The following is a 24659-nucleotide window of genomic DNA, read 5'->3' on the forward strand; positions in this document are numbered from 1 at the left end:
ATTAACTCCACTACTCCTCACAACAACTCTGTAAGATCATCACTATATAAAAGTAAGGTAAAGTAGAGCCAAGACACGAATTCACATGGTCTGGTACCAGAATCCATGCTTTTAATCACAATATTACACTGTTTTCCAGCAACTACAGTGATAGCAGACTTCTCAACAGCAACCAAAAAATAAGAGTTTACCACTCACTGACACTCAATGAAAAAACTACTGAAAACAGTACTTTAGAAAGAAGAACATGGAATCCATAGGGAAAAAATGAAATGTAAGAAGCAACAATAGTGAGCAAAGAAACAGGTAAACATGTCTGCAAAGGTGAGGGGAGCAGTTTAAAAATAAGATGAGAGAAAGAAGAAAACACTAACGTTCTGGATCTGGATAGGAGACAGGTAAAGACACTGATCAGATTTCTAACAACGACATATGTTAAAAATCATAGGTACTTTTAAAATCCAATTCTACACTCTGCCAAACTATCAACCCAGAGCAAAGTTAAATACAGCCATTTTCTCACATACAAAAATCTCTAAAAATTTACCTCCCAACATGAACTCATTTAAAAAAAAATATAGATAGTTAGGGGTGCCTGGGTGGCTCAGTCGGTTGAGGGTCCAACTTCGGCTCAGGTCATGATTTCAGACTCGTAAGTTCAAGCCCCGTGTCGGGCTCCACGCTGATAACTCAGAGCCTGGAGCCTTCGGATTCTGTCTCCCTCTCTCTCTGCCCCTCCCCCACTTTCTTGCACACACACTCTCTCTCAAAATAGACAAACATAATAAAAAGAGAAAGAAAAAATACAGATAGTTAAATAGATAAAAAACAAATCCAGATAGGTCCATGCATATGCATCTGTTTCTTAGCTCTGGGCACTGAGAGACCCTAGAAGCAGTGACAAGGTGACAGCAATGTGCAAGCCTAGCATCTAGGTTTGGGCTTTCAAATACCTTTTCCAAAGGAACCAGGACTCCTTGAAGAAATGGATGAGTCTAAAGCTAGGGAAGGGAAAACAATTCATCTGGAGCATCTTCTAATGCCAAAAAATAGGAAATGGAGGGGAAAATGAGGGTAAGTCAAAAGGAGAGAGGAGCCAATCTGAAAAAGTACCCAATGGCTAACCTTTGTACATATCCTCTGAGCAACAAAACAGATTACAATTGCATTAAATTACAACACAAAGGGAAAAAATGAGTTCATATTGATATAGACAATTGAAGAAGTTCCTTCTGATAGCTGAGTCAATAAATTAACAAGCGGGGACAAGGGACAAATCTTCCTTACAGAAGAATTTTAATTAATAAATGCAGAAAAACGTGGGAAATGGAAAATCAGCATTAGAACACCACGGTTAAAACTGCTATAGGCAAGAGCCACTGACGAATGTTAAAATTAGTGGACAAACTTTAAGGCGACACAGAATAAATAGGTACACAGCCTCAAATATCTCCCCCAAAATACTTACTAATGACTACAGTAGTTTTAATATGCCCATCTCCTTTGATACTCTTTCCTCTCTACAGGAAGTGACACTTAAATCCCTCTGAGTGCAGGCTAGACTTAGCAACTCACTTCTAATGAAGAGTGGATGAAAAGGGAAAAATCCTAACTTGACAGCAGAGAAACCTGGCAGGCACCACCTTAACCAAGAGATTAAGGTTATCCTCACCAGTAATTAGCCAACTTGATAGCGTGTACTCCAGATATGCTATGAGAGAGCACTTCACCTCTATGGAATACCTTCCTGAAAACCCTTAATCCTGGTCTAATCACAAGAAAAACCCAAATTGAGGGACAATCTACAAAATGACCAGTATACTTCAGAAGTACCATGGAAATGAAAGGTAAGAAAAGATGGAGAAGCTGGCACAGTGTGAGGAAACTGAGAGAACATTTCAACCACATGTAGTATGGTATCCTGTGCAATGCTTAAGAAAAACCACGAGACTATCTTTACAACATGGGGTTCTAGGTGACTATCAACAGTCAGTCCCCAAAGTATGAATATTAAGGAAAAAGAATGATACTACATCAAAATTAAGTACTGTATTTGTCAACAAGTCTCCATAAAAAAAGTCAAAAGACAATCCACGGATTGGATAGAAAAAAATTCATGCTTAACAAAGGCTTAGCCTCTAGAACATATGAATAACTTCTGCAAATTCAATAGGAAAAGACAAAAATCCCAATTTTTAAAATGGGCAAAGGGTATGCATAGAGCAGGATACCAAAATGTACAACAGAAATTTAAGAAAATTCTCAGTCCCACTATTAATTAGGGAAATACAAATTAACACAATGACATAAAGAAATTCAAAGAATTACACTTACTATGAAAATAGCTCATAGTGAAGGTCAAATAGCTAATTGTTAATGTGTTTGTCTTTCACAGAAAATATTACACAAAAGAAAACATTCACTTAAGCATTTAAATATACTTACTTACTAAAACCAAAGTTGACTGACTGATCACTGAGAATTTCAAACTGTACAGGACGATCACCCATGCAATATTTTCTCAATAACTCGAGGCAGGTATGTAATGTTTTTCTTGAGGGCTTATTTTCATGAAAAAGATCACCACCTAACAAAATAAAATCCACCTAATCAACAGAAAATAGTGTGAAAATTAGTATGTTTTATAGGGGAAAATGTTAAAACTATAAAGTACAAAAAAATCTCATAAAAGATACCGATGTGTATGGAGATTCAAAATTTTATATTTTATTTATTTAAAAGCTTGCAGTCTGTTGATTACTTTGACTCCAACTTAGGATCCTAGGCCACCTTCAAAAAAACCATCTTTGGGGTGCCTGGGTAGCTCAGATGGTCATCCAACTCTTGATCTTGGCTCAGGTCATGATCTCAGTTTCTAAGACTGAACTCCACGTGGAGCTCTGCACTGACAGCATGGAACCTGCTTGGGATTCTTACTCTCCCTCTCTCTCTGCCCCTCCCCACCCCCCCCAACGCCCCCACAGGCACATGGGCTCTATCAAAGTAAATAAACATTAAAAAAAAAAAAAAGCCATCTTCAAATTATTACACCAAACCTCTGACTCATGCTACCCAGAGTAATCACTATCTTTTGTTATTCAAATTAAACATAAATTTAGAACTTCAATGGAACCTACGGACAAGATAGCCAATTCAATTTAGATTACTCATTCAATTCATTCAACAATTATTTAGGGCTCACACAGGCACTGCCACCTAAGGAAACTGCAATCTACAGAACAGATGATGTCCAGGACTGACAATGTACAATTCCCTGTACTGGGCCCTGAGGATACAATGACGAATAAAACACAATTCCTTTCCTAAATATGTTCAGAATCTAGTGGAAGAGACAAACGGCTATGCATCTGAACGTAAGTCAGACTCAGACATGCACTAGGAGTATGTAAACAAACCAGGAGCAGCAATGACACTACAGTTAATTCTAACTGAAGGGAAGAAGTCATCTGAGGACAATGCGTGCAGAAGGAAATGTGCCAAGGGGCCCCTAGGTGGTTCAGTCAGTTAAGTGTCCGACTTCAGCTCAGGTCACAATCTCATGGTCTGTGAGTTCGAGCCCCACATCGGGCTCTGTGCTGACAGCTCGGAGCCTGGAGCCCGCTTCAGATTCTGTGTCTCTCTGCCCTTCCCCTGCTCATGCTTCTGTCTCTCTCTCTCTCTCAAAAGTAAAAAAACATTAAAAAATTTTTTAAAAAAAGTGCCAACATGGTAGCATTTAGGTTACCCTATTAAGAATAAATGAGACTTTAAGGAAGAGTATTCTAGAAACAAGAGAAGAAAGAAATTATACAGAAAAAAGCCCAACACGCATGCTTTCAAGAAGTATATAATCTACCTAAAGAAACTTGATTAAGTTCTTAATTATACAAAAGAACCCAGATCACTTAGGCTACAGTAGTGAGGGGGAGAATACACCACTCCCGAAAGTGTCACTATGGCACATGGACTGGAGCTAAAGACAATTAAGACTTAGTAGACTCAGGAATAGCTTTTTTTAAACTTCCCCTAACTACCTCAAAGAACTGACTGGGGGCCTATACCAGGAAGAGAGCTATTATCAGAGAGAACTTTTTATATCAGAAAGACTTCTCTCTCTTTTTTTTAATTTTAGAGAGAGAGAGCCTGAGCGGTGGGGAGGGGCCGAGGGACAGAGAGAGAATCTTAAGCAGGCTCCGTGCTCAGTGCAGAGCCTGACACGCGGGGCTGGACGTCACTGTGAGATCATGACCTGGGCCAAAATCCAGAGCCAGATGCTCAACAGACTGGGCCACCCAGGCACCCACACACAAGACTTCTCTACGTGGCATGACCAACATTTGCTCTTCCCATCTTCCCATGAATCATCTCCCTCCCTTGAAACCCCAGACCTCTACCTCCTTTCTCTTTAGCTCAGGATGGTATATAAGGCTCGATTACCTGACTGCTGGGGAGTCTCATATTTTTATGGGGCTCCTATACATACAAAATTTGGTTTTCTCCTGTTAATGTGTCTTAGGTCAATTTAATTATTAGCCCGGCCAAAGAATCTAAAAGGAAAGAAGGGAAAGTTTTCCATCTTAGAGTAGTCAGAGGAGCTTCAATAAAAATGTGGGACTTAAGCTAGGTCTTCAAAAATGAACACGATTTGAATAAAGGAAGAAAATCATCACAATCAACAGCATAGAGAAAAACAAAAGGAACACAGAAAACATTTCAGGCAGGAGGTGGAGTGGTTGTTTAAATGGTACAGTTTCACTTTTGCAAGAGGAAGAGTTCTGGAGATTGGTTACACAGCAACGTCAATGTGCCTAATGCTGTTAAAGTCTACACTTAAAGACACTGAAGATGGTAAATTTTGTTAGGTGTATTCTACCACAAATAAAAAAATTTTTTTAATATTTTTAAAAGCTGGTGACTCCAGGCAACACTGAAAAAGGACACACTTTGCTTCTATGGTCTTCCTGCCACAAAGTGAATCCAGTCATGAGGCAATATCAGACGAATCCAACTGAGGAACATTCTACAAAGTTACTAGCCTATACTTCTCAAAAATGTCTGGGTCATGAAAGACAAAGGCTGACTGAGGAAATGTACCAGATTACAAGAAACTAAGGAGACAGGACAACTAAATGCAAAATGTAACCCTGGGTAGGACCTGGACTCTGCCACCCTGCCCCCAGATTGCTGTAACAGACATTACTGAGACAATCAGCAACATCTTAAAGTTATCTGACAGTATCGAATCGGTATTAATTTCCTGGTTTTGATAAGTGCACTGTGGTTACATATGCAATGACTCTCAAATGGTTCAGAAAAAGTGTGTGTGCGTGTAAACAGACAGAATAAAGCAAATGGGGTAAGATGTAGGAAAATCTGGGTGAAAGGTAAGGAATTCTTTGTATTATGCTTGCAATATTTCTGAGACGGATACTGTTAGAAGTTAAAAAAAAAAAAAAAAGGCTCCAAGGAATTAAGGAGTAGAAATAAGGCAAATTTGATGGCACAGACACACAAAGTAGGGCACTTAAAGTTAGGAAAAATTTAGATTTCAATAGTAAATACTTTGTTAAATACAAACTAAGGGAAAAAGTAAATAAAATACTAGCGTGGGGCTGCGGGAGGGGAGTGTTAAACTTAAGGGATGCAGGAAGGGAACTGAGAAAATAGAAGGGAAGCAAAAGACAAAGTAGAAGAAAGAAGCTTATGCCCAGGAAAAGAAGTATTTTAGTACTAAAAGAAAAAACACAAGCTTTTCTGGCAGGAAACAGACATCCTTTGGCTATAAGTTTCCCTGACCTCAGGGAAAGAGGAAGTCATCTTAAAAGGAGATATTACTGGGGCACCTAGGTGGCTCAGTCGGTTAAGTGTCCGACTTCGGCTCAGGTCATGATCTTGCGGTCCGTGAGTTCGAGCCCCGTGTCAGGCTCTGTGCAGACAGCTCAGAGCCTGGAGCCTGTTTCAGATTCTGTGTGTGTGTCTCTCTCTGCCCCTCCCCTGCTCATGCTCTGTCTCTCTCTCTGTCTCAGAAATAAATAAATGTTAAAAAAATTAAAAAAAAAAAAGATATTACTAGACATTCTTTCATTCATTAACAAATTTATTTATTACTTTTTTTAAATTTTATGTTTATTTCTGAGAGAGAGACGGAGAGAGCATGAGTGGGGGACGGAAAGAGACAGAGGGAGACACAGAATCCGGAGCAGGCTCCGGGGTCTGAGCTGTCAGCAGAGCCTGACGTGGGGCTTGAACTCACAAACCGTGAGATCATGACCTGAGCCGAAGTCGGATGCTTAACCAACTGAGGTGCCCCTCATTAACAAATTTATTAAAAGCTACCTACTGCTTGCTAGATCCTTTCTAGATTAAGATACAGCATGAATAAGCAAAAAAGATTTTTCCCTCTCATGGAGTTTACCTTCTAGTGGAGGAAGGTCAATAGTCAACAAGTAAACAATTCAATATATTATTTCAGATGGTGTGATGAAAAAAATAAACAGAATAATTGATAAGAGTGTTTGGAGATATCCGGGAAGACCTCTCCCAAAGGTAAAATGTGCTCCAAGCAGAGAGACCTGACGTGCAAAGGTCCCAGAGCAGAAATGCCAATGTGGATGGAGCACACTGAACAAGGCAGACAGTTGTAGAAGTCTCCTGGCAGAGGCCAGACCAACTTGAGCCTTGTAATTTGAATTTTATTTTAGATTCACTAGAAGGCCACTTGGAAGATTTTAAGCAGCAGAGTGGTACGATCTGATTTATGATTTTCAAAGTTCATTTTGGCTGCTATGCTGAACAGATGTAGGGAAAAAGAATGCAAACAGAAAGACCCACGGGGAGCTACTACAGCAAAATATGATAGAAGTCTGGGGCTAAATATATAGGCAAAAAAACCAACAGTTTCCATATACATTCGGGAGGAAGAACCAAAAGACTTGCAGATAAACTGAACACTGAGGAAAAGTCAAGGTTAGACATACTAATTTGTAAATCATAAGCATTTATGTTTACTCCCCAGCTCTCTTCCGAAATGTCCAGCAGGACATCTCAACTGTCTACTGGAATATTGACCTGAATGTCTTATTGGAATCTCCCAACTCAAATGATCTAAATCAGAATTCATTACCTTCCCACATAAAGAAGTACCTCATCCTTATTTAGAACCTATTTCTATTACTGGTACCACCATTTGCCCAAACTTAACATACTCCAGTCACTGTCCCTTCCCTTTCCCATAACCCACCCCCAAAGTATTCAAATCCAATCTTTGAAAAATGCCTCTGGCATTCACTTCCTTTTTTTCCATCCCATGCCACTACTTTAAAAAAGCCTCAAACCAGTCTTCAATTCATGCTATACCCTGTTGCCCAAAGATCTTCCAATGGATTGGGCACAAACTCCTCAATCTGGCATTTGAAGCCTTCTTTGATGCAGCTCAACTCATGTCTTAGTCTTTCAGCATATTTTCTAATAAATGGCCTACAAATGAGCAAAACTGACTTGTTGTGCCCTTAACATACCTCTCATATTGTCTCACCTCTGTGCCCTGCTTCCTGGGAAATGTACATTCTCTATGCTCTTCACCCATCAAAAGCCTACCCATCCTTCAAATCCCAAGTTAAATGCCATCTCGTTCATTAAACTGATCTTGCTATCCTCTATGTGATCTTTTCTATGTCTAAACTCCCAGGAAAGGCTGCTGATAATTTTCTTACGGTTCCTGCCACATTAAGACCTTGCATCTGAGCATTATGGACATTTGTCTAAATCTTACATCCTGTTACGCTTTATGTTCTTAGAAAGCAGAAACTATGACAGTCATCTTTCCATTTCAAATAGAAACTGCCACAGGATCCAGCACTCTGTAAATACCCCATAAATATTTGTAAACTTTTACAAACCTCTGACAAAAGTAGCTCCTACTTGATTTAAGGTGACAAGGCACTCTAATTCTGCTTTAGGCTTTTCGTATATTGACATTTAAGCAGGCAATGTAGGCACATGAGCCTGTAAAACCAACCTCCAACTTTAAGAAGCAACGAGCCAATTGACTAAAAGAACATAGCAGAAACTGAAAAATGTAAAGCCAACTCACTTCATTTTCCTGGGCAAGTCTTAAAATCTCATCAAATGTTACAAATGTGTCATTTCCTCTGACTGCATCTTTCTCCATAAATCCCAGATGAATATCTGTTGCAACTAAGATTTTAAATGTATTTTCATCGTCACTGTATTAAAAGAAACATTTCAATACAATAAGAGTATGCTCAAACCAATTAAAACCTAAATTTGTGAGATAAATAAGAACAGTTATGTAGTAAAATCGCTTTTCTAGCCTCAAAATAGGTCTGAAAATGTAAAGCATCCAATAGATCTTTAACATTACATAGTTTGCCTACCACTAATTCAAAACAGAACATATGAATTTTAAAAAGGTTCTGTGACTCCTTCAAAAAAGTATAACCTTCTTACAACCAGTTTTATATACTCCTTTTTACCTTGGACCTGGGAGCCTGGTTGTTTTCGAATTCTATTCCAGAGCAAAAAACCCAAGAGGATTTGACCCCATATCTAAACCCGCTGTTTATCTATTTTGTACTCATCCAGGAAAATCATACTTGACCAGTTCATTTAAAAAGCCCTTCTTTTATCCTCATAAGCTAATAAGCTTACACTGCAGTCCCAGAAGACACTTGCTTGATTCTACTCTCTATACAAAGTTAGTGTTTCATTAACAAATTTGGCCAAGTAACAAAACAGAATTATTTACAAGTCCATTTGAATTTGGTGGTATTCAAAGGTACTTTCATGTGAAGCAGCAACGTAGTAGTTATTACGGCTTTCCTAAATTTAATGTAACTTTTAACTCTTTTTAAAAAAGTACTTAGGGATTTATGATCTCATCTCAACTTCCACATGTAAAGTGGCAGGTATTTACTGTCTCTGAAAGATGAGAACACAAAACAGAGAAATTAAATGATTTATTGCACAACTAAGTGGAAGAAACAGGATTTAACCACTCAGGCTATTTTCATTAAACCACAAGGAACTTAAAAAAACTTTCACATATATCTCCAAAATTGAAATCTTTATATATGAGATTTTTCCAGAAAAGGTTTCTCTTCAGAAACTTCAAAGATGATATATACGCACACAGTTTTAATTGCCACACACACAGGCTGATCAGAATATTTTCAAGATCACATTACCCTAGCAATTTATGTTACAAAATACATAGCGTTTTATGAAGTATTTTCAAATGAATTCTCTCATTTAAACATTTAAATTAATCTGAGAAAGGCAATTTTGTTCCAATTATATATATAAGATAAGGAAATTGAGGCAAGGTTCAGAGAACTGCTAATTTGCCCAAGGTCACACAGTATTAACCAAGGAACTGAAATTAGACACCAAATCTAATGCTTTTCCCACATAACTTCTGATTCTTTTATTGATTTTCATTTTACTCAGATTCATTTCCAATTGACTCAATGCTAGAGCAATTTACTGTTTAAATAGGCTTGCACTGACTAGTTAAGACTTCCTCACAAAAGTTCAAAAATATTTATAGCTTCACTATTTTAAGACAAAACCTAAGAATATAAACTTATATACTAAAGTAATACACCAAATTACTGCAAGGCTTCAACCTATAGGTGAATATTATCTTTAAGTTAGTAAACATACAATAGTAATTTTTTTTTAACATTCTAAATGTTTTTTGATCACTAACATTTCTGTTCATAGGTAAGCTCTTTATTTACTGCCAATTTATTAAATAAGTTTTCTTTTACGGCGATCTTAGTTGACGGGCTTTAGAAATCCAAAGCAACAAAAAAGACTCCAGAAGACAAGTGCTTACAGGGCATCTGCAGGACTCATTTCTACCGTCAGTCTAGGTCCTCTGGAACCAGTTTTTTCTCCAAGTACTCCTGGGTCGTGTGCTCAAATATGTCAGAGAACTCACTCGATTTCAAATCCCAATACTAAAAGCAAAATTACATTATTATAAAACGCACATTCTTTTAAAAACAGACTACCAATTTTTGGAATCTCATTTCCATCTAAGGACCTACTACATTTTTACTTAAGAACCAACAATAGAAAATGGCACATCCCCAGTGCCATTCTAATTGCACCATTATGATTAAACTATAGGAAACTAATGTCCATCAAATGAATGGGCAAAAAGGGTCACATACAGCAGTTTTGGTTTAGCACACAAACAATTCTGGGTGTGCAGAAATGTTTAAACTACATGTGCAGCCTACCCTGGAGCATGGAGGTGACCCCATACTTTCTGCTGAAACACAAGGCTGTTTAAAGAAAAGGTCTAATTTATGAAAAGAGAAGGGCCCACCTTTAAAACGACTGTAAATAAAAAGAAACACGTGCTCCGCAGAAAAACGCCCGGCGCCTGCAAAGCAAGTGGAAACGGCCAAAATATTCGGGCAAGAGTGTATATACCACCGTGAAACCACCCCTCCCACGTCCGGCCTCCTGGTTCGGTGGAGATCCCAAGCCTCAACACACACACACCACCGGACTCTAAAACCAGAACCAGAACCTTCCAGGACTTAGCCGACCCGTCCCATTCTCTTCCAGAGTCAATCCACTCAGGGCTTCCTCCCCGAATCCCACAGAAATAGGCAAGTACGTTTCCCAAATTACCCCACACCCTCACTCTCCCAAAGCCTCAACGGGCCCCCAGGGTGTCTTTTACCCGGGAAGAAGGAGCGAGCTTCCCGAGGAGAAAGGCAACAGCAACTCACGAGCGTCGGTCTCAGAACCCGCGGGGCCACTTACCTGAATTAGGCGGGAGAGAAAAAGCAGCTCTTTCTCTCGCGATACCTCACTGATGACGTAGCACTCAGGTCTTCTCCCGCTCTCATTGGCTACCAAATGCCGTGAGGAGCCGGGAAAGTAGCGGCGAGGCCCCGCCCTCATGCGAGAGCCAATCCAGAGAAGCTGAGGGACGACCCCGGAAGCGAGGTTCGCGGCGGCGATTTTCCCTTCTTTAAGGTGGGTAGCTCTTGCTTGTCCTGGCCCGCGCTCCTTGGTCCCCTCGCGCCACCTAAAAACTAGTGGGCCCTTAGGGGCGGGTCACCTGTCGACCCCTGCTGAGCCCTGCTGAACGGGCTGCGTCGTGGGTCCTGGGTAGGGCTGGAGCGGCTTCTCCACTCTTGGCTATTTGGAAGGCCGCAGGCGCAACTCCGGGCCTGTGAAATGACCAATCGGTGCCAGAGGGCTTCTCCCTCACTCCCACTCCCCAGAGTTAGAGCATTCGGACCCTTGTATTTATTCCCCGCATCCTTTATTTTCGCCTCTGGACCCTGGGTTCAGCACATCTGTACTACTTTGTGCTCGTAGCAGTAAAATATAGTGTGTGTGTATATATATATATATGTGTATATATATATATATGTGTATATATATATATATATGTGTATATATATATATATACACATATATATAAAGTGAAACTTTTGAATTAGAAAATCTGACCTTTCAGTGCCATTAAAGGGTCCTTAGTCTAGGGCAGGTTGTTTTAATCTACCCGAAACTCAGCGCCTTCACCTGTAAAATGGGGTTTATGATACCATCTGTCACTGAGTTTTTTGTAAGGAGTTGACATGGTTTAGATCTCTGTCGAAATGTGTTCTTTTAAGAAACATGGGGTATGTTTCTTCCTGGTGGAATGTCGTCAAGTAAGAATCTTAATCGATTTTTTGACTCTAGGTTTGACTCTTAATCTACCTAAAATTTAAAAATAAATTTTACACGTAACTTATTCTGTCTGAAGCAGTAAATTCAGAATTTACTTTAAAAAGGGGAGAGGGAGTTTTTATAGAAAGGAAAGGGGAGGATAAAATATGTGCTTTATTGTTTCTATATTTGCTGTAATTAAATGAACTGTATATTATTTCTCGGTATCTGTTAAGTGTTTAATGAATTGATGTATGATCATTTTTGTGTTGCAAGGTTCAGAGAATAGTTTGAGAGGAAAGAAAAAGATGAGAACTCCGATGGGAGTTCCTAAATACAAAGTTCATAAATACAGAACAAACTGGTGGTTACCAGAGGGGAGAGGGGAAGGGAGATAGACAAAATAGGTGAAAGGTTTGAGAGGTACAAACTACCAGTTATAGGAAAAATAAGTCAGAAATGAAAAGTACAGCATAGAGAATATAGTCAAGGAATATAGTGAGGAGTATAATCAATAAGTGAATATAGTCAGTAATAAAGGATACTGTGGTGAGCATTGAATAATGTATAGAGTTGTCGAATCACTGTGTCGTATACCTGAAGCTAATATAGCATTGTGTATCAACAATAGGTCAATAATAAAAAGTGAAAATTCCAAGAGAACTTGTAAAATACAAAGCAGTTCTGATGGGGCCTCTCAGTAGACTGAAAAGCTGGGCAGGACTTGGAAATCCTTTAGTACAGTCATTACATTTTACAATGAAGTAACAGGACAAGAGAAGTTGTTAGTTATGAGTGATAGATTGAAACTTGAATTTAGTACTCTTGGCTCTAGTAATAAAATCTAATGCCACATTAGGATTGAATACTATTTAACTGGTGAAATTAGAAAGAAATTAGTATCTTAAGGGTATGACTAACTCGGGAACTTCTCTCAATCCCTTCTGCATTCCACACAAAATCAAGTGATAGGGCTTTAATTAAATTTAATTCTACAAATATTTCTTAATGCCCTCTGTATAAGTAGGGCATAGAGATAAGTTAAATACAGACCCTATCCTTAAGCTTATTAACTTCTGAGGGACTAAAACAAGAACAGATTAGTGCTGAAACAAGGCAATATGTAGCACAGAAAAAGCTACCAGAGAGAGATCTCATTTTGAGGTTCAGGAAAGACTTAATGAAAGAGATAACATCTGAGAAGAGCCTTGATAGACTGATTTCAGCAAATATAATTGGGAGGCAGAGACATGGTATTTTTAAGATATTTATTAGTCACATTTTTAAAAATTGGCTAAGATTTAATAAGCTGTGTAACTCTTTAAGCTGATACTAGTTTATAAGTTAATATGGCAGCCTAGCTGAATAAATGTTACTTCCTTCAAGAAGCCTTCTCTAATCCTGTAGGACTGGGTTAATTATAACCCTCTTGTATACTCATTGTATTTGGACAGGGTCCTGTTATAGCACAGATCGTGCTGTTCTTACTGGTCATCCCCACTAGACAATAAGCTTCATGAGGTTAAGACATGGGTCTTGTTCATTGTTGAATCCCAATATCCAGAGACTGGCAGATACCAGGCATTCTATTCATATTTGTTGAATGGACTGAGTGACAGCCAAAATTCAGTTCAAAACAAGAAGCCAACTGAGAACTATAGTTGTCTATCAATGAATGGGGCTCCTTTTTAAAGCAGTGAATTTTCCCAAGCCTGAAATTACCAAAGTAGAAACAGGATAATTATTATAGACGTTAGGATAAAGATACCTGCATTGATGAGAGATTTGAACAGATGCCCTTGAGGCTATTCCATCTCTAAGAATGCCTAAGTCTTTGAAGTAGTTTATTAGAAATTAAAAGTTTTTGTTTCTGCTTTGCATCATTTGTCTAGTCTATAAAAATCATGAACGTGCCTTTCTTTTAAATTATAATTTAGAAGCTTTTAAGCATTTATCACTCAGATAGTACAATAGTATCTAAACCAATAGATTCAGAAAAATATAACCATGGACTTAAAAAATAAGAAGTTTTAGACCATTGAAGATACAGATAACTGAAATCTCATTTCCAGCATTTAGAGAATGTAAAGTACCAATAAATCCAAAAAGTTCAGACAGGGTTTATTGGTATGTGTTTGCAAAACTTATCTATGCTATTGATAAACACTCAGTTACTGTTTTTCTAATAATTTTTATGTTTGTGTTTCCAGATCTTGATGGATAAAATAAAGCAGTCATAATTCATCACTAGAAAGATTAATTATACGCTGGCATTTGAAATGCTTTGTATTTAGAATAACAGTAAAAATGGAAAAAGGGAAAGTAAATGATGATGGAAAACCAGATACAGAAAATTCCTTGGACTTTTCTGAACACTTTAACCAACTTGAATTGTTGGAAACGCACGGACACCTTATTCCCACTGGTACCCAAAGTCTCTGGGTAGGGAATTCTGACGAAGATGAGGAGCAAGATGAAAAAACTGAAGAGTGGTATCAATTGCAAGAAAAAAAAATGGAAAAAGATCCAAGCAAATTGCTTCTTTGGGCTGCTGAAAGAAATCGGGTAAAAAAACCAAAACAAAAAACAGTTAAAGAGGAAATCATAATATAGTAGGAAAAGTATTGGATTTGGAGCCAGAAGACCTATCCCTGAACCTCTATTTGGTTTGTAACTTTGGGCAAATCCCACCATTTCTGAACCTCTATTTTCTTACCTGTAAAAGTGGCCATCATAATACCTGTATCTTTTATATAGGATTTTGAGGAACATATGAGGAAATGTACATGAAAGTACATAGTAAGCCAGAAAGCATCCTATTCAGTATTATTTGGAAGTTTAAGGGGTAATTATAAAGATGGCAAGAAGTCACCTATATTTTTAAATCATTTCTATTAAGTCATTAAGATCATCCTAGAGACAGCTATGGTTTAGAAAAGGGAGGATGGGAATTAACATGTTTTGAATACTAACTATACCATGTGCTTTTACTACATTATTTGATTTAATCCTCCTATATCCCTGCAAGATAATAATATTCCCTTTTACAGTTGAAGAAAATGAGTTTCAGGAATACTCATTTGCCCAGTATTATCCAATCTATTCTTCCCACTCATCCACTTCTACCACGTTTCACTAAGTTCCTCCATGTCTGTTAGTAAACTAACCAAAAAGGTCTTGTATTTTTGGATAACTTTTTAACCCAAGAGCACACTGCATCCCACCAGAGATCCAAAGACCAAGCTGAAAATCGCTTCCTGAAAATACATTTCTAAGGTTGTTTTAGTTTGAGCTCTTTAATCTCTAGATTTCTTGTAGCATTGTCTTCTGATAAAGAAGTTTATTTTTTAAAGTTTACGGACTGTGTATATTGGTGTGGTAATCCTGTCGAAGAATCAATCAATTATTATGTTTTCTTAACTAATGAAATATAAAGGATTAAACCCAATAGCCTGTATTATTCATCTAGGACCAAAGCTTTTACGCAATGAGCCTTAATTGGACCAGGAGTAAATGTATGTTTTGATATTCAGAGAATCACATTCTTAGACGCAAGAGCCTGGCTAACACTAACTGTTCATTCTTAAAAATCTGTTGCCCCCGAAAGAAATGTTAAATCATTTTTATTTTAAAGTCATCTGCTGACAAGGAAGTTTATGTTGAACTTCAGCAAATCTAACACCACGAGATAGCTTAATTTTCTCCATTGACTGTTCTGGGTTTTTTAAGATGTCTTTTCCTCCTCAGCTTACTACAGTGCGGAGACTACTTTCTGAAAAGTCCACTCACGTGAACACTAGAGATGAAGATGAGTATACCCCTCTTCATCGAGCAGCCTACAGTGGACACTTAGACGTTGTGCGTGAGCTGATCGCACAAGGGGCAGATGTCCACGCGGTGACTGTGGATGGCTGGACGCCCCTGCACAGTGCTTGTAAGTGGAATAATACCAGAGTAGCTTCTTTCTTACTCCAGCATGACGCAGATATTAACGCCCAAACAAAAGGCCTCTTGACCCCCTTACATCTTGCTGCCGGGAACAGAGACAGCAAAGATACCCTAGAACTCCTCCTGATGAACCGCTACATCAAACCAGGTCTGAAAAACAACTTGGAAGAGACCGCATTCGATATCGCCCGGAGGACAAGCGTCTATCACTACCTCTTTGAAATTGTGGAAGGCTGCACAAATTCTTCACCTCAGTCATAACGGTTCTAATAATTTTCCAAGTACCAGTGCCTCCTTTGTGTGAGATATGAAATATCCCCATGATACAGAATTGACATCAAAAAGTTTCACTGCAGACATTCAGTGGTACACATTCGAACGCCCTTCCGAGTGAAAATGCCTACCGTTGATGTCAAAATGTGTTTGAAAGTTGTTTGGATGTATCTTTACTGATTTATGTGGAGTTTGTAATTTTTATCAGAAATAATTTTAACTTCTACTTAAAAACTTGTAAACGGGTTGTACAGAAAACTAATGATATTTTTGGTGCTGATCCAAGAGAAGTGTATTTTTAAATACCCCCCCCTCCCGGATCTTTGTTGAGTATTTAGTATATTGACATGTATTTTTATAAGGTGAGCTAACTCAGAATTTAAAAATCTTAAATATACTGGTGCAGGTCAGCTGTCTTCTCGACATCACCATAGCCATTTGCTTTCATTTTAAATCATAAGAACTGACTTAGCAGTGACTTGAATCGTCAGAAGTTTAAAAAAAAAACAAAACAAAGCAGGAGAAAAGCTTAGATCTTCGTCTTTTAGAGCATAGACCATTTTCAGGAAAGTAGTTAGCTAAGTGTTTAGTCCATGAATGTTATATATACTGCCTCCGCTACCACAGCTCACACAATCCTGTGGACAGTCCTACCTCACCCTGGTCAACCTACACGATCCTTATTCCATTGGTGAGTCAGCATGACCTTTCAGACATGCACACAACTCTACCTTGGTCCAAGAGATCATAATATATCTGCTCTCCAACTGGTTTTACCTGCCTAATCCTGCTGTTTGCGGCGCTGCTCAGATGGTCTCTCCAGTTCACAGGAAGTATTGATTTTCCAAGGCCCTCCTTTTATACAAGCCCTACAAAGGCAAAGAGACAAGGGACGAAGAATTCTAAGAGTGAAAGGATGATGGTTATATTGGGGCTAGAACCACAAAGTGGCTAAGGCTTTAAAAAGCCACAGCATGGATAGCGACAAAAGCATAAATATAAATATTCAGAAAAAAAATAAAAATTTTGAGCAACAAAAATGGCACCATTTCTTTTCTTTTCTTTTAACCAGTGTATCTCTTCCTTGGCTTGGGTCCATAAAATATTTATTCACCCAGCATACATTTATTTAATAACTCTTCTCTCAGTCTTTCCAGCTGGAGCTTCTCGTTGGCTACCTAGCCCCTCTGTGACTATTCCCAAAGGGTTTTCTCTTCACTTAACACCAGAACTGGCACGCTATGGGAAGGAAACTAAACCAATGGGGCCACAGTTATATATTCACTGAGGTTTCACAGTGCTCACAGTGAAATGTGTTGGCTTTGCTTTTATAAATCTTAAATATGCTTCTCCAGGGAGCTTTCTGACCCACAATCTGCCACAGTGATGGGATTTAGAGTCTTTACACTATTCCGTTATTTCTATTCGTTGGCATCTATTATAACAAAAATCAAAACACCTCCATTTCTTGAAAAACCCCCGTTTTCAAAGGTTCCTTTCAGACATGAGAGGTCTCCAACAAAAGAAAAAACACAAGGAATAAGAAAAGAAAAGAAAAAACAGATTTGAGCAAAGACTGAAAGGAAATGAGATTCTGAGAGAAAATGTGTTACCAGAGTGTACCCAAGGGCTAAGAAGTTTAGAGTGACTTTTTTTTTCATTCTGTGTACAGCTTCTTGATGCCTGTCAAATGAGTCAATCTTTAAATTCAAACCTAGTTTTCCCCCCGTTTCAGGATGGGTCTTGTTCATGTTGAGCAAATGGAATAAAAACACAAAAACACCCATATTTGGTTCATAATCAATTATCCAATCAGCACTCAGGTACATCTAATACTCGCCATTATTAATTTAATGACATGGTGCCATCTGCCAGTGGATCTCAGAGTAGCAGGATTTGTAGGATAGAAAATCTGCTTAATTAAATAAATAGAAAATCTACATGCAAACTACTACCTAATTTGCTTTCTTCCCCCTTCTTTTTCTACCATATGTTCAGCCTTTCATTTCTACTAGACGTACAGTGTTTAAAAATGAGGAAGACATCATTGGAGAGTTAATGTGAGTTGATAAGGAGCACTGTCTCCTGAGCGGTCACTGGAGTTCTGTTTTTAGACACAGCTGCCTTAAATGGAAACAGTTCTTAGGAATCAACAAAACATAAAGAAACCAAGAAAATGAACCTGTCCTCCTTTAAAAAAGCAGGTGCCTATAAGGTTTTCTCAAATCTCAATTTAGTAACTCATGAAGATAAATGTATCCTGATTGAAGGGACCAACTCTAAGACCAAGATATTGTATTGAGACCCGATACAAAAATCAGACCCTTCAGGGCACATACCAAATAAAAGCACTAGGGTTCAGATTTGCTTTCATGTGCTTTGGCATATTTTTAATTTGAAAATAGGCAAAGCTTATAAAACAAATCAAAAGGGAGAAAAGGTATTAGGGTCTTCATCCATTCTTTTGATTTTATTCTGCACCCTTGGACAATGAGGGGGCTTGGGGGTCCATCTAGAAAGGTAACTATATGTCAGTGTTCCTCACACTATTGACATTGGGCCCAAATAATTCTTTGTTGGCGGGGGGGCATCCCGTGAATTGTAGGATGTTAGGCAGTATTCTTGGCCTTGACTTAGTAGATTTCAGTGGTACCTCCCTCTCCCTCCTCCCAGTTGTGACAACTGGAAATGTGTCCAGACATTGCCAAATGTTTCTTGCTGTATGTCATCAAAAATCTCTAAGGCAGCAGATTTCATAATTTGGCTCACCTCAAAATTGTTTTGTTAGCACACAATTGAATTTTACTTTGGTGTACATGTTTTCTTTATACTGTAAACATTCATCAGTATACGTTCAGAAATTAGATACTCATTGATTCTATTTTAAATTTTTAGTATTTTATCAATGAGATTATTTGAACACATTCAAATATTGGGATAAAACGTACAGTAAGATACAGAACACACTCTTCAATACTGAGTATCATTTGTAAGAACGGCTCACATCCAACTCCCAGCTTTGGCTTCTAAGAAACACTCCATAGTTCAGATGAGTCTATTTTAAGGAAATTCTAACTTCTGGGTATTAATGAATATAATAATCAAATCCAGATTTTTGATAGGTTGCACCATTACAACTATAAATTTTTTATTGCATTGCCGAACAAAATGCTATTGGTTGATACACAGGCTTTTCACTTCTAGAAGGGATAAGAGAAGTCAACTCTCTGTCAGAATATGAGGAGGGAGCTACCAGCTTCCAAGTGTAAACACCTGGAGAAATAGCAGATAATCTCTTAATGTCATTACAAATCTAAAATTTTTGTTTAGGGCACCTGCGTGGCTCAGTCAGTTCAACGTCCGACTTCGGATCAGGTCATGATCTCAGTGTTCATGGGTTTGTGTCTCGCATCAGACTCTGGGCTGACAGCTCATAGCCTACAGCCTGTTTTGGATTCTGTGTCTCCCTCTCTCTGCCCCTCATCTGCTCATGCTCTGTCTCTCTCTCTCTCTCTCAAAAATAAACATTGAAAAAAAAATTTTTAAATAAAATAAAAATTGTGTTTGTTACTTAAATTTAAAAATAATATGGTATAGTTTTTGGCAATTCCTGTCATCTTAAAAATTAATTCCAAGATGAAATATATCAAAATCAATGTAAAAGAAACCCCACATCTGACCATCATCCTTCCCCAACAAGTGAAATGGTCTCATCTGGTCTTGTTTATAAAAGTTCTTACATGTCCAAGATGTGATACACTAGACCATTGTGATAATATTAATAGCTAATATGCTGTATGTAGATGCTCATTAACTTTATGTCATAAGTTCCATGATAACCTTTTGAGATAGATGCCATTGTACAAGAGAAGAAATTGGGTTTATGGAGGTTAAGTAAATCATCCATTGTCATGAACTACGTTTTCACAAAGCTCACATTCAAATACAGTTTTTATGTGGTCCTTGAACGTTCATATCCATGTACCACCAATTTGTCTATCAAATAATCATAACAAAAATTCCATTTTATTTAAAATTATTTTACGAGCTTATTTATGGTAGCGTTTGGGGACACAAAAATTGCCCTTATTAGAAGCAAATGGCATTTTATGTCATAGAACATAAATAAACAAAAGTTCCTAAATCATAAGAGCCAAAGCAATTTATTTTATTTTATTTTTTTAACGTTTATTTATTTTTGAGACAGAGAGAGACAGAGCATGAACAGGGGAGGGGCAGAGAGAGAGGGAGACACAGAATCTGAAACAGGCTCCAGGCTCTGAGCTGTCAGCACAGAGCCCGACGCGGGCTCGAACTCACGGACCCTGAGATCATGACCTGAGCCGAAGTCGGACGCTTAACCGACTGAGCCACCCAGGCGCCCCCAAAGCAATTTTTTAAAAGAACAACAGATTAATACAATCTATGAAATGGCAACATCAAGACTGTGATATTGAATAGACATGTAAATCAATAGAACAAAAGAGAATCTAGAAACAGATCCAGGTATAAATGGTCAATTGATTTTTTACAAAGGTGTCAAGGATTCCAGTGGAAAATTCTCTTAAAGAAATAGTGCTGGAGTGCCTAGGTGGCTCAGTTGGTTAAGCATCCAACTTTGGTTCAGGTCATGATCTCACGGTTCGTGGGCTCGAGCCCTGCATTGGGCTCTGTGCAGACAGCTCAGAGCCTGGAGCCTGCTTCAAATTCTGTGTCTCCTTCTCTCTCTGCCCCTCCCCTGCTCACGCTCTGTCTCTGTCTTCGTTTCTCTCTCTCAAAAATAAACATTAGAAAAAAATAGAAAGAAAGAAAGAAAGAAAGAAAGAAAGAAAGAAAGGAAGAAAGTGCTTTGTGGAGCACCTGGTAGCTCAGTTGGAAAAGCATGAGACTCTTGATCTCCAGGTTGTGAGTTCGAGCCCCATGTTGTGTGTAGAGATTACTTAAAGTTTAAAAAAAAAAAAAGAAGAAGAAGAAGAAAGAGAAAAAGGAAAAGAAAAGAAATAGTGCTGTGTTCCAAATGAATATCCATTTGGGGAAAAAATTAACACATTTAAGGACAGCAGAACAGCGGTTGCCTGGCAACAGAGACAGAAGTTGGACTGCAAAAGGGCAGGAAGAATCTTTTGCAGGAGATAGAAATATTCTATGTCTTAGTTGTGGTGGTAGTCTTGCAGATGTATACAACTGCCCACGTTGTATTAAGTCGTATTCTTTAAATGGAGTGTAGGTTTTCATAGGTAGGAGTTATACTTCAATAATGTTGATTTTTAAAAGTAGGTATCTGGAGATGCCTATTATTTTCCATAGCAAGCAGGGACCTATTAGGACCTCTTCACTGAATTCTAGGGGTACATCTTTCTGGGGGCTGCAGAGTCCTGTGAGTTATTAAAAAAAAAAAAAAGATTTCACCAATTCACTGGAATTTTAAAATCCCGAGCAAAAAGCCCTTTATAACAGGAAGGAAAGTTTCCTCCATTAAATGGTAGAGTAGGAAACAAAATAATTCCCTCAAATTATTAGTCCATTTAATAGCATTCAACAAATTTGAAAAAAAAAAATGTCTTAGTACCAAAGAAGGACTTTGTTGGCTTTTTACATAATTTAGATCAGGACTGTTAGAATCTAGAAGAGGAAACCAAAATGGTTTTAGCATCTACTTGTCTAGATAAAAAGCAATAGTATTAAACCTCCATTGCTTTATTCAATTGCCCTGTTTACTAAGGAGAAAACTGCGATGACTTCTGGACATGTTTAATCTGTAAAATGAAACACAGAATGTGGAACTTAATCCATCTAGTTTTTACTAAAATACCATCAAGTAATCAAAGCAATGTATTAACTCTGGTAATATATTTTTATTTCCTTGATGAAGATTTTATGTGTTTACATTAAATATAGTTTCTAATTTTTTTACAAGAAAAGTTTAGTCTTGGGTTTTGCCTCCATCTAGTGGACATACTTGTCTTTTACATTTAATTGCATTAAGCATAAGCTGTCCTGGTATTGTTCATTTTTAGTTTTTCGGAATAAAAAAAAGTAAAGAAAAATGGTAACCACAATTCACAGATAAAATGGTATGAATTATACTTATTTTCATCAATAATTTATTCCCAAGAAGATTTGAGGTGGTATGTAATTGAAAACACACAAATAATAATCAGAAATAGAAAATCAAAAGCCTTTTTGAAGGAAGGAGATAAACTAATTAATATGGCTACTGCAATTGACAATTATCCCCCAAGATTTTTGATATTGAAAAGAAAAAAGAGAAAAAACAATAATTGCGCATATCTTTATTATTTGATCAAAGTGATCAACATTGCTTTTTTTAGAGTAAAAATATTTCCAGCCTGATTTTTTCTACCTAAAATAAGCTTAATATTTGTACAGTCTCATAGAGGTATAGAAAACAGAATAAGGTCCAGAAATCTTGGTGAATTCTATGAAGTGAACATACCCATGTAAGCATGACCCATATCAAGATATGGAACATAACCAGCACCCAAAAGCCTACTTTCTGCTCCCTTTCAGTGCTCCCTCAAAGGCAACCGCCACTCTATCACCATCATTTCATTTTGCCTGCATAAATGGAATCATTAATTGTGCATATCTTTGTGTTTGCTTCATGGACCCAACCTTAACATCTGTGAGATTCGTTCATATTTTTGCATGTAGCAGGGGTTTGTCTCTTTTCACAGCCGTAGAGTGTTCTTTATATGCACACACATGTAATGTATATATACATTTTATTGTTGACTTTTGAAGAGCCTTTGAATTGTTTCCAGTTTGGAGATTTTATGAATGGTGCTGGCATAAACATTCTAGTACATGGTTTGGGTGTACACACTACACGCTTTTGTATACTTGTGTACTAGTGTTAGGTCTGCTGGACATTAGGGTATACTGATATTCAGCTTTCGTAAAAATTGCCTAAACGGCTTTCCAAAGTGGTTGCACCAAATTTACACTCTTAGCAACAAGGAATTAGAGTCCCAGTTGCTCTGTATCTTCCCAACCCTTGTTATTGTCACCTTGTTTCTTGTTGTTGTTTAAATAGCCATTCTAGTCAGTGTGTATTACATTGACATTATAGTCAATGTAATACCTCATTGTACTTTTACTTTGCGTTACCCTGATGACTATTGATTTCGGGCAATGTTTTATATGCTGATTGGCCATTTGCATCTCCTTTTGTGAAGTGCTTGTTTATATTTCTCCGTTTTCTTACTGGGTTGTGTGTCCTTTTCTTATTGATATGTAGGAGTTCTTTATATATGCTGGATACTAGTTATTTTTTTGTATATATAGATTGCAAAAATGTTCTCTCAGTTTGTGGCTTGACTTTTCACTCTCTTAATGGTGATTTTAAGTGAAGAGAATCATTTCATTTTAACAACTTCTAATTTGTCAATTGTTTTTCTTTAGGTTACTTCTGTTTTGTTTCCTGTTTAAGAAATATGTGTCTACCCCAAAATAATGAACCAATTTTTCCTTGTTATCCTCTAGATGATTTAATATTTTACTTGTCGTGCTATAATCCATTTTGAGCTGATACTTGTGTTTGATGTGTGGTACGAGTCAAGGTTCATTTTTTTCCCATAGGAATATCCAATTTACCCAATACCACTTAAGATCCCACCTCCCTCAACACACACCCAAACACACGCACACACACACACACACACACACACACACACCTGTCATATATCTGATGACCATATATGACTGGGTCCATTTCTAGACTCTATTTTGTTCTATTGATCTAGTTTTCCTTCAGCACCACAGTTTTAATACAGTAGCTTGATAGTAAGTTTTGCTGTCTGAGAGTGTAAATGTTCCAGCTTTGTTTTTATTCTTCACGGTTGTTTTGCCATTCTCGGCCCTTTGCACCTACTTTTCAATTTTAGAATCTCTTTGTGGATTTCTATCTTTAAAACAATTGAGATTTACATTGGAGTTACATTGTACATCAGTTTGAGGAGAATTAATGTGATTATAATGTGGTATTACAATTCTTTTTTTTTTAATTTATTTTTTGTCAAGTTTTTTATTTTAATTCTGGTATAGTTAACATGTAGTGTTCTATTCGTTTCAAGTGTACAATATAGTGAGTCAACAATTCTATACATTACTCAGTGCTTATCATAGTAAATGTACTCTTTAATCCGCATCACCTATTTCATCCATTCCCCCCATATGATTCTTGAATATAATGATGTAATGTATTCCTTCGTTTATGTAGGCATTCATTAGATTTTCTCGAAAACGTTTTAGAGTATTCTGGTAGAGTTCTTTTGTTTTTGTCTTAGATTTATTCTTAGGTATTTGGTAGCTTTTGATGGTCTTGTAAGTGGCATTGTTTTTTACATCCCTTTTATTTATTTGTTGCTGTATATAAATATCATTTGTAAATTTATTTTTCTTTATTCACTGTGTGTCCAGTGACCTTAATAGAATTATTAATTCTAACAGTTTATCTGTACATTCATTTGAATTGTCTGTATGTAAACCATGCTGACAGATAATGGCAGTTTAATTTCTTCCTTTTTCTTTTATTCTCTTAATGCAGTAAATTATGTTGCTTAATTTTCAAATGTGAAACCAACCTTGCATTTCTGGAACAATCACAACTTTATTATGATGTGCTAAACTTTTTTGTTGTTTTTTTGTTAACATGGTGAGTGTTATTTGCTAATATATATATATATATATATATATATATATATATATATATA

At 37.4% G+C, this 24659-nt stretch overlaps 2 protein-coding genes across 9 annotated transcripts in view; one reads left to right on the plus strand and one right to left on the minus strand.

Moving 5' to 3' along the window:
- Positions 1–10860, minus strand: part of MRE11 (MRE11 homolog, double strand break repair nuclease) — a 78975-nt gene extending 68115 nt beyond the window's left edge. The window contains exons 1-5 of one of the 7 annotated variants that reach the window (XM_049653835.1): positions 10804–10844; positions 10358–10414; positions 9860–9983; positions 8093–8225; positions 2446–2606 (exon numbers count right to left, since the gene is read on the minus strand). In XM_049653835.1, coding sequence (XP_049509792.1) covers positions 2446–2606; positions 8093–8225; positions 9860–9879 — 314 coding nt within the window. In that variant the 5' untranslated portion in view covers positions 9880–9983; positions 10358–10414; positions 10804–10844. The other 6 variants (XM_049653843.1, XM_049653857.1, XM_049653817.1 and 3 more) reach the window with 6 other exon arrangements.
- Positions 10861–10936: 76 nt separating this feature from the next.
- ANKRD49 (ankyrin repeat domain 49) lies at positions 10937–16711 on the plus strand. Of its 2 annotated transcripts, none has more exons than XM_049653869.1 (3): positions 10937–11019; positions 13914–14268; positions 15451–16711. In XM_049653869.1, exons 2-3 carry the CDS (start codon positions 14011–14013, stop codon positions 15910–15912), a joined length of 720 nt encoding a protein of 239 aa, XP_049509826.1. In that variant the 5' UTR covers positions 10937–11019; positions 13914–14010; the 3' UTR covers positions 15913–16711. The 2 variants fall into 2 exon arrangements, with proteins under 2 accessions (XP_049509826.1, XP_049509832.1); XM_049653875.1 differs by lacking the exon at positions 10937–11019 and adding an exon at positions 11467–11705.
- Positions 16712–24659: the final 7948 nt, after the last annotated feature.

This window comes from Panthera uncia, chromosome D1, assembly GCF_023721935.1.
Source record: "Panthera uncia isolate 11264 chromosome D1, Puncia_PCG_1.0, whole genome shotgun sequence".
Taxonomy (NCBI): domain Eukaryota; kingdom Metazoa; phylum Chordata; class Mammalia; order Carnivora; family Felidae; genus Panthera; species Panthera uncia.

What these genes read in the sequence shown, in the direction of transcription:
- ANKRD49 (XM_049653869.1), top strand. Translation starts at nt 14,011, where the DNA reads ATGGAAAAAGGGAAAGTAAATGATGATGGAAAACCAGATACAGAAAAT. An exon ending in GGGCTGCTGAAAGAAATCGG is followed by an intron (nt 14,269 to 15,450) that starts GTAAAAAAACCA and finishes TTTCCTCCTCAG; the next exon opens with CTTACTACAGTGCGGAGACT.